This window comes from Hippoglossus hippoglossus, chromosome 6 (assembly GCF_009819705.1).
Source record: "Hippoglossus hippoglossus isolate fHipHip1 chromosome 6, fHipHip1.pri, whole genome shotgun sequence".
NCBI classification, from domain to species: Eukaryota; Metazoa; Chordata; class Actinopteri; order Pleuronectiformes; family Pleuronectidae; genus Hippoglossus; species Hippoglossus hippoglossus.
The window spans coordinates 27,574,543-27,590,693 of NC_047156.1; the positions used below are offsets into that span (position 1 = coordinate 27,574,543).

General features: G+C 39.6%; 3 protein-coding genes across 3 annotated transcripts in view; 2 read left to right on the top strand and 1 right to left on the bottom strand.

The window, feature by feature from the left end:
- Nucleotides 1–935: 935 nt before the first annotated feature.
- tmem170a (transmembrane protein 170A) lies at nt 936–7,051 on the top strand. The gene is made up of 3 exons (XM_034587355.1): nt 936–1,176; nt 2,704–2,874; nt 3,530–7,051. The coding sequence occupies exons 1-3, from the start codon at nt 1,062–1,064 to the stop codon at nt 3,658–3,660; spliced, it is 417 nt and encodes a 138-aa protein (XP_034443246.1). The 5' UTR covers nt 936–1,061; the 3' UTR covers nt 3,661–7,051.
- A 4,043-nt stretch (nt 7,052–11,094) lies between these two features.
- LOC117762762 (cytochrome c oxidase subunit 8B, mitochondrial) lies at nt 11,095–13,187 on the bottom strand. The gene is made up of 2 exons (XM_034587356.1): nt 12,940–13,187; nt 11,095–11,366 (listed from the first exon to the last, which is right to left on the bottom strand). The coding sequence occupies exons 1-2, from the start codon at nt 13,045–13,047 to the stop codon at nt 11,271–11,273; spliced, it is 204 nt and encodes a 67-aa protein (XP_034443247.1). The 5' UTR covers nt 13,048–13,187; the 3' UTR covers nt 11,095–11,270.
- Nucleotides 13,188–13,257: 70 nt separating this feature from the next.
- Nucleotides 13,258–16,151, top strand: part of LOC117762746 (cytosolic carboxypeptidase 4) — a 169,983-nt gene continuing 167,089 nt past the window's right edge. Inside the window, exon 1 of the mRNA XM_034587325.1 lies at nt 13,258–13,377. The gene's annotated coding sequence lies outside the window, so the exon portion shown is untranslated. The remainder of the gene's footprint in view (nt 13,378–16,151) is intronic.

A 16,151-nucleotide genomic window follows, 5' to 3' on the forward strand; every position in this document is an offset into this window, starting at 1 on the left:
AAGAGATTGGTTTGCAGGTGAGGTGACCATTAAAACAAGTGTGTATCTCAGACACAGCTTTTGCAACTACCTTAAAATCTACACAGATGGATCTAAAGACAAGCAGGAGCATGTTGGATTTGCTGTGTATATCCCTGAGTTCAAAGTATCAATCTCCAAAAGATTATCCAATCATCTATCTGTATTCACAGCAGAGATAACGGCAACCATTATTGGGTTACAGTGGGTGGAGGAGGTCAGACCAGACTGGGTGGTATTATGCTCTGACTAAGCAGCTACTTTTTATTGTATTTATTTATTAAGCATATTTTGGGGGCTTTTATTGCCTTTAATTCATAGGAAGGAGAGCAAGCTGTGAAAGGTACAATCTACAATATCCATCAGAGAAGATTTACTAATTGAGCTGTTCTATAGTTTGTTAAGACTTCACAGGTATAGACGTTCACTTTTCATGGGTTCCTGCTCACGAGTGGTAGGGTATGAGTATGCTGATTAGTTAGCATAGTTAGCAAAAGGTAAACCTAGAAAATAAATATCAGTATCAGTTCAACTTGGCGAAGGAGAAGGGAAAGCAATAATCAAGAAGAAATGAATGAAAATATGGCAGAAAAGATGGGAGGAGGACCAGAAAGGAAGGAGATATTATAAAATATAAAACTGATTCATAAAATCCTTATATCAAGACTAACATTTGATAACACTGGATTAAATTACACTATTTATAATGGGGAAGTGTAACAAATGCTGTAATTTGTGGGATCTAATGGGGGTTTTGGGGACAGATGGAGAGGGAATAAGAGAAATCAGGAAGGCACTCGTTATTTTTATAGAAGACGGGGCTGATGGGTTAAATGTGTTAAATTACATGATGTTACACACTCTTGTACAGTAGGTGGCGGTACACACCTTAAGTTGTTTGCGATCCGCTAGTAAACCGAGAGAAGAAGAAAGAGAGCAGAGGAAAAGCCTGCTGCTGTCAAATCCCACACAAACCACTCTGATGGTTCCCCACGTCTCTTGTCCATCTGTCCCTCATGCAGCGTCCAGTGTCGGTGTGAGAGATGACGGACAGATACAGTGAGATCGGTTTTGTCCAGCAAATACTCGGGTTGAATTTAGTGCCGAGGAAAAATGGCACACAGCGAGGAAACGACACATCTCTCAGCGACTTCTCAGGTGGGCTAATGTTTGCTATCTTGTTAGCTACCAAAGCTTAATAACACCAGGTTGAGGAATATCACACTATGTGTTTCCTTGTTAACGACCGTGTTACATTTGGTCAGTTCTCTTGTAAATGTCTCCCTGTAGGTTAGTAGCTGGACGCACAGTTAGCCTTGTTTAGGTAACTCCTGTACATTAGTGCAGCGAGCTCACTTCCTGCTAACTCTCAACTGTTGTTAAAACAAACCTCTCACTTGCTCCAAGCGATGGTTGATACAAGTTGCTGTGATTTTCCACGTTATTGCTGTTAGCTCATGTCACCACCTTTAACTTCAAGTATTAGCTGTATAATAACGTTACGTAACGTTGAATTAAAATCCCTGTGCGCTGCTATAGTTAGGTGCTCTGCTTAGTATTGGGGAAGCCTGAGGTAAGAAAATGTCTGACTGGCCACTGCTTGTATTTGATTATTGAGCTTCTCAGTTATTGAGTTTCTCAGCCTAAAGCGATTATTTCATTCACAACAATGCAATAAAGTGACACGTTTTCTTCAGTTTTCCCTCCTTACACCTGCTCAATCGGTTTATAACAAATTCATAGAGGGGAGTGTAAACTTTCAGCTTTAATTCAAGGGTTTTGATAAAAAATATCCCATAGAGTTTACTGTAAAAACTGACATTACACATTAAGGTATTAAAGCCTGTTTTTCATAGTCCATTGGTTGTGTCACTAGTCCAAATACTAATGGACCCATCTGTAGTCCAAACATGCACAATAAGGGCATCAAGATAACATCAATATAAAAGTACTAATTTTGTGGACACCATACCGGAGGTATGTGGACTCCTTGTGTTGTGTACTCATCTATCTCAGTAAAGATTATCTATGTATTTCATGGATTAAGTTTAGGAAAGAATTATACACCTATATTATAAAACAGTAATAGTAATGTAATAAATTATTAACTGCTGCTGTATTGATGTGCACATTTTTTAAGTGGCAGCTAATGTGATTAAGAAGATATTGTGACTTGTCTTGGACTCAAAGGCTGAAGTACGGGACTTGGCCCTCTCCTGACTGGGACTTGAGTCTCCATCTTAGCTGTTCCCCATGAACCTGTAGACTGTACCGATGTGTGAAACTCTAATGGATTGAACACCACAAAAGAAATTACCCTATTTGGTGGTGGTTGGACAGCACTGTCATTCCGAAATCTCCCATAGGTGTTCAGTTCTGTTAAAATGTGGAGACTGTAGCCACCGCATTTGAATCCAACGATTATCATACTCGACAAACCATGACCCATCATCACCTGCATGGTATCATATTTATTCTATGTATTCAGGTCTTTCCTTTCATTTGTCACTCCTATATTTGTCAAAATCCTTTCCACAGAGGAGATGTAGTGAGTGGAATGAGGAATCATGGTAATGAACAATTTCATAATCTGATTAAATTGCTCCAGCGTCATGTAGAACTGTTCATAATTACTTATCTGATTAGCATGAAGTGATGTGTGACTGCATGACTGTGTTTGTCCAGAGATGTGGTACGGAGTGTTTCTGTGGGCAGCGGTTTCTTCCCTGGTCTTCCACCTGCCTGCAGCTCTCCTCTCCCTTGCCACGCTGCGTCAGCACAAGATGGCCCGATTCATGCCCATTGCCATCCTCCTCATGGGCATCGTGGGACCAGTGTGTGGGGGACTCCTCACCAGTAAGTTATGGGGAGGTGCACTATTAGTTGACTAAATTATTAAATATTTTTACTCTTGCTAGTTGGTACAAGAAGTTCTAATTAGTTAAACAAATTGATTAGAGTGCCGTTGTAACTGTTGAACCTAAAACGTTAGGCAGCTTCCGGCCACCTGCCGGAGCTGCATCCCTCTCTTTATGCCCTAATGCCTGAATGTTGTAAAGCAGCCAGGTCGAATGTGGGAGAGATAAAATCTGGTATAACTGGCACAGTTTGACAGTATTTTGATGTAGAAAATTAAAATAATGTTGTCTATAGGCTGTGTCAGAATAAACTGGAATAAAACCACTCGACCGGAGCCCTGCATACATCACATTCATGTAAAGGAAGGATCTGCATTTCATCAGGTTTATGTCATAACAAATACCAGTCCAGTTAAACGTGGCCAGATCCAGCCAAATCTACGCTATCATACGTCAATGAACTGTTATTTTCTAATCGGAAGTGTTTGGCAAAGAATTATCATATTTATATATATATTTATTATTATTATTATTATATATATATATATATTATTTCAGTTCCATTTTTCTAGAATTCCATGGTTTAAAATCAGAAAACAGGTCAAACTATGCAGTTAATTTATACTTATGTAATGTTTTGTCATATTTTTAAGGTGCAGCCATCGCAGGCGTGTACAAGGCGGCAGGGAAGAGGATGATCTCTTTGGAGGCTCTTGTTTTTGGGGTCGGACAGTCCTTTTGTGTCCTCATCATCTCCTTCCTCAGGGTCCTTGCCACCCTTTAGCAGAGCTGAGGCTTGTCTCGGTGGACCTGATGCTGCTGGATCACTCTCACACCAGCTGCACCCAAATTTCACATGGTACATTACTACATCCCGGCAAATCCTGGGCCACCTGTAAACCAGCCAGATGTGGGTCGTGATGTCACTTCCTGCTGATGGAGCAGGAACAGAACAGATTTTAGTCTACTATGAAGAAATAAGCAGCAAGTGTTATACAGCACTAAGCCTTTTAATTAGCTGTCGAGACATCTATATGATGTCACTGTAAGACAGCTAAAAACTGTATTCACATCACAGGGCAGGCATACACTACACAACAGCAAAGACAGTTTATTTAAAAATGACAAATAATCATTACACACTTAATTATTATGTATGCAGTTTTTCCTGTGTGATGTGGAGGCAGCATGATGCTGTTCTGCAGTAGTATGCGGATGACATTAACCTCTTAGGTTCTGTGTTTGTGTTTTTCTATAGTTGTAAGGACCAATTTGAGACTTGGACCTAAGTAGTGAGGACATTTTGTTTGAGGGTTATGACTTGACTCTGAGGTTCAGTTAGCGTTAGGTTGAGCTTTGGCGAAGCTTTGGGGTTAGACATTTAGTTGAGGTGTTTGAGGCCAGGGTCTGCATAATGTCAATAAGTGTCCTCACAGAGACAGAGGTACAAGCACACTTGTCTAATTTGAAAGTTTAAATGTGCACATGTTCTTTCATTAGGGATCAATATAATAGTGGGACGTACATTGATTTGATACATTTGATTTGTGCTGAGGGATGCTGTTGTTAAAGATGGGTGAACATGTGTCTCCTCTCTTGGTTGCTACTTCGAATTCATAACTTCTTCCAACTGGATTTTTATTCTCAAGCCAACCCCATGTTTCTTTGTGATGTCCAAAGTGATGGCATGCTGCTAAATTCTAGTTTCCTTATTTGGGGACAGCTGACATTCTCCATTCAGTTGCACTGTTAATGTGCAAATGTACAGTGTACATGATATGATGAACATTGTTTTTCATAGCGTGGTATACTGTGAAACCAGCTGCAACCTCAGTATGTGAATGTTGGACTCCATGCAGTAACTGGATAACAGTCATTTTGACAGATGCTCTTTTGATACAGGAAGATGATGGTTTTATGCAAGATCCTGGCTTTTCCTTTGAGGCCTTAATTTCTATTTTCTAATATCCAAAGTGGTGTTTTCTCTTCAGGGCTGTCTTTCTTTATAACCATTTCTACTGCTGCCCTTTTGTTATTCCTCATCGTTTTTGTTTAGATCAATTCAAGTTGGACTGCCTGTCTTCTCTAGGTTTTAAATCAGCAATTAACATTAACTGCCACCTGTAACCTGTTATGACACCGTTGAAAATTTTAAGTTGTGATCACACAGACTAGAGAATGTCTTCATAGTTTCTCTGCTCAACTTCTTAGTTTGTCGGTTTATTTGTTTAGAGTGAATTGATTACAGACTGTTGTCAGTTTTTTTGACAAACCCAAACATGACCTTTGCTGGATCTTTTCCAATCTCTTTGAATGATATGTATTTTGTTTTGTTCGTTTTATTCCCAAGTCTTTGTAGCCGTTCAATCTTTTTGACCAAATACAGATTGCTCATATTTTTTTTAAGTGTGAATATGATGTTTCGATGATGGTGTTAAAAATGTGTTGCCCTGTACATCAGTCACAACATTCAAACCAGTTAGTGGTTTGAATGCTGACAGGTCCTGTATACAGTTTCTGTGCATGCCATCAGGTTTTATTGTTGTATTTTTATTGGCTAATTGAGTCCCACAGTCTTTATGCTATTTGTTGCTTGTGGAAGTGGACATGTGCTTTTGAATTAACATCACACATGTACAACTTTCATATACAGACATACTCTACATCTAATTTTATTCTTTGTTAAAAGTGATGCACGTAATGACTGAAACCTGCTGAATCAGCTGACACCACTAACAGAACTGTATTTAATGTTGAGCACATGTCTCTTCTCCACATGATTTGACTTTGGTTTGGAATTAATATTTAACTTTAGTAAGTTTTGATTAAACTAATAGTAAACCAATATGCAGTTAATGGAATTAACACACTGGAGCTACCACACGGTGAACTTGGAGCAGTTTCCAGCTTCATCTAGTCAACAATCTAAATTTTTAGCATTAATGGAACAGAAACAAGACAGCTGGTAAAAATCCAGGTAGAATCTGTGGAGCAAAGACGGAGTAATAGAGCCTGGACATGATCAGAAACTTCCACTTCTCTACCATTGATGAACTTGAACAGCTGTACACCAGCCATGCTGGAATCAGTCATTAAAACCAGTTAGCTTAAAGCTAGTGGACCAGTTGTTCTATTAACTGTCATTGATACACAATAGACTGCCTTTGAACAAGGGTTAGGAGCCTTTTAACTTATGCAATGGTAAAGAAAGCAGACAGCAAGCTTCATCATCATCTCCTCAAAGAAGTTTTTAAACCCCTGAAACCAAAGATGTCTTGAATTCTTCCCATTGTACATCACTAGCTACTCTTCAGTCCAGTAGTTTACTTCCATATGAACAGTTAGCTTCATGATGCATGTAAATATGCAGCAAATCAATCTGAAGCTAGAATGTAGAAGTTTCTGGTTTAAGTAAAATATCTTCATCGAAATATCTAAAAATAGGAAATTGCCATAATTAGAGAATGAGTAGACATTGATGACAGCACAGTTGGATTGTTAAGAGCAGGTTACAGACGTTCAGTACAATTAGGACCAACAATGGGACAGGAGTAGTTTCTGGACAGTGACCATGATAACCATTAACTGAGGACTTTCGAGAAATATGATTTATTTCCCTATCTTATTTCATTAACAAATTTTAATGGGATGTCTTCAGATTATGCACCAAGATGAGATAATTCCCTTCCACACCAAACGGTAATTTCTTAAAATGTCGCTTCATTGAGACTGATTTTTATCAACAACGGAGGAAACTCCGCTCATCTCACTGTACATACTGTATGTTCTGTATATGCACAATCCCCTGAGATAAGAAAAATGAAACAATTTTTGTTACTACAAAGACTTGATGGAGTAGAAAATCAAAGCAGTTAATTGAAATGTGTGGCTGCTGCAGGAAGAAATGGAGTTGTGTTAATCCCATGGCCTTGCTGTTAATGCTGTACATTTTGGAGAATTTTTATTTTTTTATGGTTGTGTAATTTAGCTCCTTGAGGACAGGAGTTATCTGTGGTTCTGTTACTGCATCTTACACTGTGACCTTAATAAATTCAGTCTGGATATTTTCACTTCTGTTTCAAGCTAGTTTGCATCAACACTAATCTATCTCGACTGGAGACACTGATACAACTATCTTGTTGTCTGACCTTACAGACAATAAACGTGTTTTCCTGGGTGTCTTGTTGTGTTGGGGAAAAATCCAAAACAAGTGCTTTAATGTGAACTGTTAACTGTTAAATACAACACTTTTTTTTTCACAACATTTTTCCACACATGCAGATGGAACTGTCTCAGGGCAAACTCAGCCTTTTACATCAGACTCACAGGAAACATGAAAGACAAACTGTGTAAACCTTCTGTTTTCATACAAACTCAAACGTGTTCAGTTTCTCCAGTTTGGACCACTGTGAAAAAATAGGTGGCCTCCAAGGACCCGCTCTCGATGTAAATACACAGTATTAAGATATAAAGGGCTCATTCTACAGGCCGAGAAATGCGGAGAATGTTAAGCCCCAACACTAAAAGAAGATCAAGTAACTAATAAAAGTAGCTGTTCAGTTGATGCATATGTCCGACCTGCTACCACCAGGAAAAGCCAAGGGAAAATGAATGAAAATTTGGGGATGTTTGGGAAAAATACTCATGCAAAGTCCAAATGAGGAGATGTGGAGTCCTGGAGTCAATTTAGACAAACAGGGAGATTCACTATTTCAGTCATGAGCAACTTCCCTCAATAGGTTATAAAGTAAATGGCCTGTATTCATATAGAGTTTTTCTGGTCTTGATGACCACTCAAAGCGCTTTACAGTACAGTACATTACAGTACATCTATCCAAAGCCAGTCAACAGCAGTAGCCTTTCAGTACGTCCTCCTTCATGAAGCTTATAATGTTCACTTTGAGCTGAAACTGAATCGTCTTTTTGATGACTTTGGATTTCTTTGGAAGATGTAGTTCATGGTGCTGTTCAACCTAGTTGCATTATATTGGGAAACATTTGTTGAACAGCACCACAAACTACATTGTCCAGACTGACCATGAAAAAACACCTCTCTTTCTACAAAAACTACATTATGCATTGGTTTTAGCTAGGTGTACCTAAGAGAGGAGTAAATGACTATATGCTGCATCGTTCATCATTTTCAAAAAGTTCCAATTTCAACTGTCTCATAACCTAAAACTAATCTCGTTATTTTGCCTCAATCTCATAATGCTGATTTACAATGACAGTTGTGATTTTGGTTATTCCTTAAGCACATCCATTTTATTTTTATTTGTCTGGCAGAATAGGCGTCAATACAGGCTGGTACAGTTCATCCAGAAAATCCCTGAGTGCTGCATGGGATGAAGCTTCATGTTTTGTAAGAGGGGGCAGTGTGCACAGAAGACTGAAAGCCATGTAATTTTACTGTAAACACGCCACATGTATCGGTGAGATTTTTCTCTGATGGACAAACAGAAAATAAGTGAATCAAATTATAAATGTCAAGTTCAAAAGAACTTTTGGTTTATTCCTATTGTCCTCATTCCTGGATCAGTGTTGCTCAACTTTTACCAGATTCAAATGGTGTAAAGTTAATTTTACTGGAGTAAATTAAGTGCCATTGGTAATTATTTTCATGAAATAAAAATCTTTCAACTAGAACGTTGTGGTGATTTTTTTGTCCTTTGTCTGCCCCTAGTGGTGAACAGTGGGAACTGCAATAAAACCGACAGCACTGACTTAATCCTCTGTTCAGAAATGTAAATAATAATGCAAATACCTGAGAAAAACCACTGAAACCACATGTATTTTAAGTGAATCCAAATAGTATTAGCTGTATAATATAGTTTATATTCAATAAATGTGACAGTGGTCAGAGCTTCTTGTAAGAAAACTGCTTTTAGACCTAACATTGTCATTCCATTTCTGTTCAAAAGTTTAAGGGGTGTTATTTCCACTTTTGTAAGGCCGCCTATTGATTTCTATGCCTGGTGAATTAGAAGTTCAATTCACATCTTGGAACTTCAGAGGGTTACAGAAAGTCTGCAAGGTAACAAACTGAACACTAATGGTAAATGGTCTGGATTTACATCCATGGGCAGACCTTTTTTTCTATCTTTGGGTTCGGTATCTTGCCCAAGGACACTTTGGCACGCAGATGGGGATTAGATTTGAGACGCTGACCTTCTGGTTATAGGACGACCGCTCAAGCCCCCTAGCCACAGCCGTCACATGATGATTTTTCATTATTTTCTGATATAGTCACTAATGACCTTCTAATAGCTTCAGATCAGGGGTTTGTGTCTGTCCTCGTTCTGTTAGATCTCAGTGCAGCATTTGACACAATTGACCATCACATTTTATTACAGAGACTAGAACAGTTAATTAGCATTAAAGGAACCGCCCTAAACTGGTTTAAATCCTATTTTTCTGATCGCTCCCAATTCGTGCAAATTAATGATGAGTCATCTGTGCGCACCAAAGTTAACCATGGTGTTCCACAAGGCTCTGTGCTCGGCCCAATTTTATTCTCATTATATATGCTTCCACTAGGAAACAATATCAGGACACACTCTGTAAATTTCCACTGCTATGCGGATGACACCCAGTTATACTTGTCAATAAAACCTGAACAAAGTAATCAAATAACTAAACTCCAAGCATGTCTCAAGGACATAAAAACCTGGATGACCCGCAATTTTCTCTTATTAAACTCAGATAAGACAGAGGTTCTAATACTTGGCCCTAAACAACTTAGAGATACATTATCTAACGATATAGCTGCGAAAATGCTGCAGCACGTGTCCTGACAAGAACCACGAAAAGAGACCACATTTCTCCAGTATTAGCTTCGCTACACTGGCTTCCGGTTAAATCTAGAATAGAATTTAAAATTCTCCTCCTCACCTTCAAGGCCCTTAATAATATGGCACCATTATATCTTAAAGAGCTGTTAGTACCTTATCAACCCACTAGAGCACTGCGCTCCCAGGATTCAGGCTTACTTGTCGTCCCTAAAGTCTCTAAAAGTAGAGTAGGAGCCAGAGCTTTCAGCTATCAAGCTCCTCTCCTGTGGAATCATCTCCCACTTTCAGTTCGGGAGGCAGACACCATCTGTACGTTTAAGAGTAGGCTTAAAACCTTCCTTTACGATAAAGCTTATAGTTAGAGCCGGTCCAGGCTTGTCTCGGACCTGCTCTTAGTTATGCTGCTATAGGTCTAGAAGGTCGGGGGACACATGACACACGGAGCTTCTCTTTCCAGCTTCTCCTTCCTCTTCTCAATCTTTATCACATCAAAGTAATTCATATCTCATCAATACATGTTCCTGACTTGACTTCTTCCCCGGAGTCCCTTTGCCTTATCGTCCGCAGATCCAGGGCCGCGGCTGTGGCCACATCATGGATTAAGATCTGTGGATCACGTATCAGAGATCGTAATGGTGGATCCAGTATGGTGGATTCTGTATCGTGCTGGCTGATCGTGATAATAAAGGCAGATCCTGTATCGTGTTGGCATCAGATACTGGTGGTGGACCACGACCGAGGTGGCAGCTGATGGTGGATCCTGATGGTGGCAGTGGACAATGACTGTGGACTATAGTGGCATCCGATCTTGATGGTGGATCATGATCTTGCTGGCTGCTGACCACAGACTATGATTGCAGCAGGACTGCTCGATACATAGTATTTCTCCTCAGATACTCGACCATTAACGACATTAATCCACCAATTCACTGACCTTCAGTTATACTTCAAAATCTTTACCCTTATCAATGCTGCTAAAACCTTTATCTTTCTGATGTTCTCCATTACACGTGGCATCCATTGCACTTCTGTCCGTCCTGGGAGAGGGATCCCTCACATGTGGCTCTCTCTGAGGTTTCTACCTTCTTTTTACCCTGTTAAAAGGGTTTTTTAGTAGTTTTTCCTTACTCTTGTTGAGGGTTAAGGGCAGAGGATGTCACACCTTGTTAAAGCCCTATGAGACAAATTGTGATTTGTGAATATGGGCTATACAAATAAAATTTGATTGATTGATTGATTGATATATTGTACACTAAACATTTAGTCTATCAATAAAAAGATTACGGTCACAACAGATACATCTGTTGTGAACGTAATCTGTAGTTGTAGGCCTGAAACGCTTATCATTGTCATTCTATCTATATCTTTGGTATATATAATAATTAGAAGAAAATCTAAAATGAAACATCACACACACTGAGCCGTAGTCTATGTATTGAGCCTTAATTTATTAGTAAGAGGTTGACAGGTGCACATGCACATTATCATAGAAGGAAGGAACAAGTGAATCTCATCTGTTTACGAGAAACACAGCAGAATGAGATGTGGAGGGAGGGTGGGTTGACAGAGCGGCTGCTGTCATCAGCATCTTCAGCTGTGACATCTACTGCTTCTTCTTGTAGTCCTCCAGGTGAGCCAGGATCCAGCCAGAGGGGCCCAGGATGGCCACAAACATGGCTGTCAAAGCTATGACCTGCTCCTGTGAGATACCAAAGGGATTGATTAATAATACTACAATTCATTTTTTAGACTTCATTACATTACATTTCATTTAGCTGACGCTTTTATCCAAAGCATCTTACAATAAGTGCATTCAACCATGAGGGTACAAACCCAGAACAGCAAGAATCAAGAAAGTGCAATATTCTTCAAGAAAGCCAAACTACAATGTGCTATATGTAAGTGCCATATAAGTGCTACTATCTTTTTTTAATTTTGTATTAATTTATTTTTTTTTTTAATTTTGAGCATTGGTAAGAATGTTCAACACAGAGTTCAAACATTAGTCACATTTGTCCATAGTCACATTTCAGGTTGTCAACTTTAGTGAAACAGAGAGAAGCACCTGATTAGAAACCTCAGTTAGAGCCACATGTGACTGAGGGATCCCCCTCCGAGGACTTATCACTAAGGATTCAATCCAAAAATCAGAACTTCAGAATTCCTCCAGTAATTCTAACTACAAGCCGCAACTAAAAAAACTACTGTTTTCTATGCATCTAATGCATCACTGTTGTTTCAGCTGAATCCACATGTCCTGAATAAATACGTTTCAAACCCCTAGTGCTCTTACAGATCTGTTAACTCAGTAAAATCTCTGTCTGTCTCTGTCCTTGGTACAGAGGGAAGTAGCAAGCAAGAAAACTGTCTATAAACAGAGAACTGTAACATGTTTGTTAATGTGAAACAAATACATATTGGATAATTATTAAAATTATTAAATTTTTCTTACATATTCATGTTAGCCTATGACTCTGAGTGTATTTAAACTAAAACCAGTATACTGTGAGGTAACCTTCGGGTTCCTGAGTATCTGATAAATAATCAGATTAACCAAACAAGTCTAAAGTCCAATGTAGTAAAAAAATTCATTTCAGTGACTTTATAATTCCTCGGGCTGATAATATGAGCACAGGTTTCATACAAAGTCTGTGTTTCACTCTGTCGGGTCTTGGTCTGTCTCAAGGTCAGGGACTTGGCTCCTGCTGAACGTGTTTACACACTGACCTCACATTAAACCTGCACTAATATCAAACCTCTGCTGTGCTCACTAACACTTTCTTCTATCTTTGTGTGCTGTGGTTAATGGGAGCACTTGTATTAGAGACGTTGTCTGTAACTTGCTGTTGGTGTGTGAGCTGCCAGACGTGTACGTGTTGGAATTACGCGGAATAATGGCGAGATACTGACGCACTTATCTGACGTGTTGAATATATAGACCTATTTGTCTGGTCGCCTGATAAAGCATTCACATCAAAATGGTCGGTATTTCACTGCACTTGGAAACTAATATTTCATACACATGAATATTAGAAATATTAGTATGGGAGAAGCAATGGTGTAAAGTTTGTGTAAAAGCTGAGTAACCATGTGTGTAACCATGACAGTTTGGCGCAGTTAAGGTAAAGTCATACTATTCTGTCACAACAGGCTGCGGCGCACCGTCGCAGAAAAGCTCCCGTTGATGTAGCGGGGTGTGTGTTGCTGCTGTGCGGGGACAGGAGCTGTTGTCTAGGCGCATGTTGTGTCCGTGGAGCCGTGCACTCACTCACCCCTGCAGTGACAGTGTGTTTGGCAGGTTTGGACGTCAGGTTAGCCACAGGGACCAGCTGCGTCCTCAGCGCGCTCCTGAACAGACGGGACACGGCGGGCAGAGACATTGGGACTGGTCGGTGCTGCAGACACGAAGGACTGGAGGAGAAGGAGGAGAACCGGAGAAGAGGGACGACAGGCGGCTTTACAGTTACTCACACTGCTGATCGACTTCCAGGTTTCATCTACCAATATGTATGTGTGTGTGTGGGTGTGTGTGTGTGTGGGTGGGTGGGGGCGTGCGTGTGTGCGCACATTACGCCGCGGAATGTAATTGGTCGTCTCACCTCCCACCACATGACACCGTGACCGATGAGCGCGGAACGTGTCCTGGTTTCACCCCGAGCTGTGAACACTCGTCCAGGAAGCTGCAGGCACTGAGTGCTTCACTGCTGGAGGTTAGTGACAAGTCATGGAGATTACACGTATGTTCCCCTGCACCTCTTTGACAACAGGTCTGCCTTAACTTCAGACCAAGTCATACACTCCTATGGTCAAACAGTGTGACATTACATTACATTTCATTTAGCTGACGCTTTTATACAAAGCGACTTACAATAAGTGCATTCAACCATGAGGGTACAAACCTAGAACAACAAGAATCAAGAAAGTATAATATTCTTCAAGAAAGAGCTACTAAATCGCTTTTTTTATTTTATTTTGTATATTATTATACAATATATATATAGTTATAGTCGGAAGAGATGTGTTTTTAGTTTGAGGTGGAAGATGTGTAGACGTTCTGCTGTCCTGATATCATTGGGGAGCTCGTTCCACCATTTAGGAGCCAGGACAGCAAACGAGTGTTGAGCTCGCAGTGAGGGAGCAACAAGCCGATTGGCAGATGCAGAGCAGAGTGAACGGGCTGGGGTGTAACGTTTGACCATGTCCTGGATGTAGACTGGACCCGATCCGTTCGCAGCACGGTACGCAAGTACCAATGTTTTGAAACGGATGCGGGCAGCCACTGGTAACCAGTGAAGGGAGCGGAGGAGCAGAGTAGTGTGAGTGAATTATAGGTAGGTTAAAAACCAGTCGAGCTGCTGCATTCTGGATGAGCTGCAGTGTTCATCTACATATGCCTCAGATTGTTTACAAGCTAATGTCCAGTGTTATCAGGGAGTTCACCATGCAGATGATAAATGGGCAGTAGCAGAGAGACATGGTCTGAGTAGTAACTCTGAAGGCTAGTTGTAGTCGTCACATTTGTCTTAATATAGTGTATGTAGGTAAAGCAGCTTCAATATTCTGTTTATTGTCATTCTTCCAGTATTTCCACACACGTAAAAAAAACAACATTTTATTTCTGCTCAGCATCCTACTGGATCTTGAGCAGATGCTCATGTACCTCTTTCCTGACACCAGGCCTTGAGAAGGGTGGTGAGGGTCCCTGATAAAAACTCAGTGGCTCTGCGGATGCAGCTTTAAAACATGGGTGACTCCAAACATAGCCAGTTTTTAATGTTGGTCCATATGAACCTTGTGACCCATGTATTCAGTATGATATGGTAGGGGGCTGAGACCCTAAAAGAGATGTTAAAAAGATATAACTACTTCATAATATGAAATATCCCATTAGTCCTATACTGCATCGATTACAGGTTTTATAAATGTATTCTGTATTATCCCTGTCAAATAAAATAAGATTCTTTTTGTCTTTTTAAAAACACACATAAGCTAAGTGTTATCATGTAGATATTAAGGCTGAGACCGTAACATACCTGACGTTCTTGCTTCAAGGAGGAGGCTGATGCATAGTTCTGAGCACTGATCCAATTTGTGTCTCTGCAGCATGCACAACGTTCAGGGCAAGATACCCATTCATTATTCTTTCTTCCATGAACTAATTGACATGATTTCCACTTTTGAAAATCATTCCTGCTGATATGTTTATCTTGAAATTTGACAATACAGTGTGAGTATTGTGAGATCTACATGTATGTTGACTGTGATTACTTACAAATGTTTTAGGCTGAAGCTATTTATTGTGATTTATAAACTATTGGTTATTATTTATAATTGTGATAAACACAAACACACAAACAAATCTAAGTAGCAAAGGGGAGATTCATACCTTGTTTATAGCTTTTGCCACCTCTAACTCCAAATGTGCGTCGGAGAGTCCCATCAAGCTGCAGCCATTTTCAGCAAAAAATCTCCTCCCATTTCTCGCTTTTCCGCCCCCAACTTTCTTGTGAAATGTGTGCAGAGATTTCTGTGGATGACAGGCCTTCTTTTGACATATCTAAAAATTTATTTCAGAGTAGGGTTCTCAAAGACATTTTACCCTGGGTTTGTCACCAGCCTACCCGAGTCATCCGACAGGACTAAGGCAACACCGGCACACATATTTGGCGCTCTTGCCAGAACATGAAAAAAAGGGCTGTTTTTTGTCTACATCTTGATTTAATTTTTTTGTTACACTAAATAGAGTCCAATTAAAATTTTTTTTTTGCTAATTCCCTTTTGACCAGGAAAAAGAAAAATGCTGTATATTTCAATTTTTTAATTTTAAAATGAAAATCTATGAACCACTAGTTTTTTGTTTTCCAATACCCGTTCCTTGACAGAAAATCCAATGACCAAAAGATACACTGAACCAGTAGTTTTTCCATTTTTGTTGCCAGAATCAAAAACCAAGAATAAAAAAAAAATATGTTGTTTTATGCAAAGTCTTCTTCTAATTTTTCATATTGTATTATTGCTTGAAAATGGCAGACACATGACACGGAAGAGTAAGTAAAAATATTTTTAAATAAAAGTCAAGAGAATAGAACATTAATGTTAGATAGATAGACTAAAAGAATACGTAAATTAATATATGTGTCAATAAATCCATATATATGCAACATAAATGAATGGTTAATTTCTTCTTATATTTTCATTTAATTAAATCAAATTTTATTTGTGTAGCACAAAATCATAACAAACCCTATCTCAAGGCACGAATGGAAGTTCCCCCAGCAGTCTAGGCCTATAGCAGCATAACTAAGGGACGGTTCAGGACTCACCTGATCCAGCCCTAACTATAGGCTTTATCAAAAAGGAACGTTTTAAGTTTAACCTTAAATGTAGAGATAGTGTCTGCCTCCCAAAGCCAGAGTGGGAGCTGGTTCCACAGGAGAGGAGCCTGGTAGCTGAAGGCTCTACCTCCCATTCTACTCTTACAGAT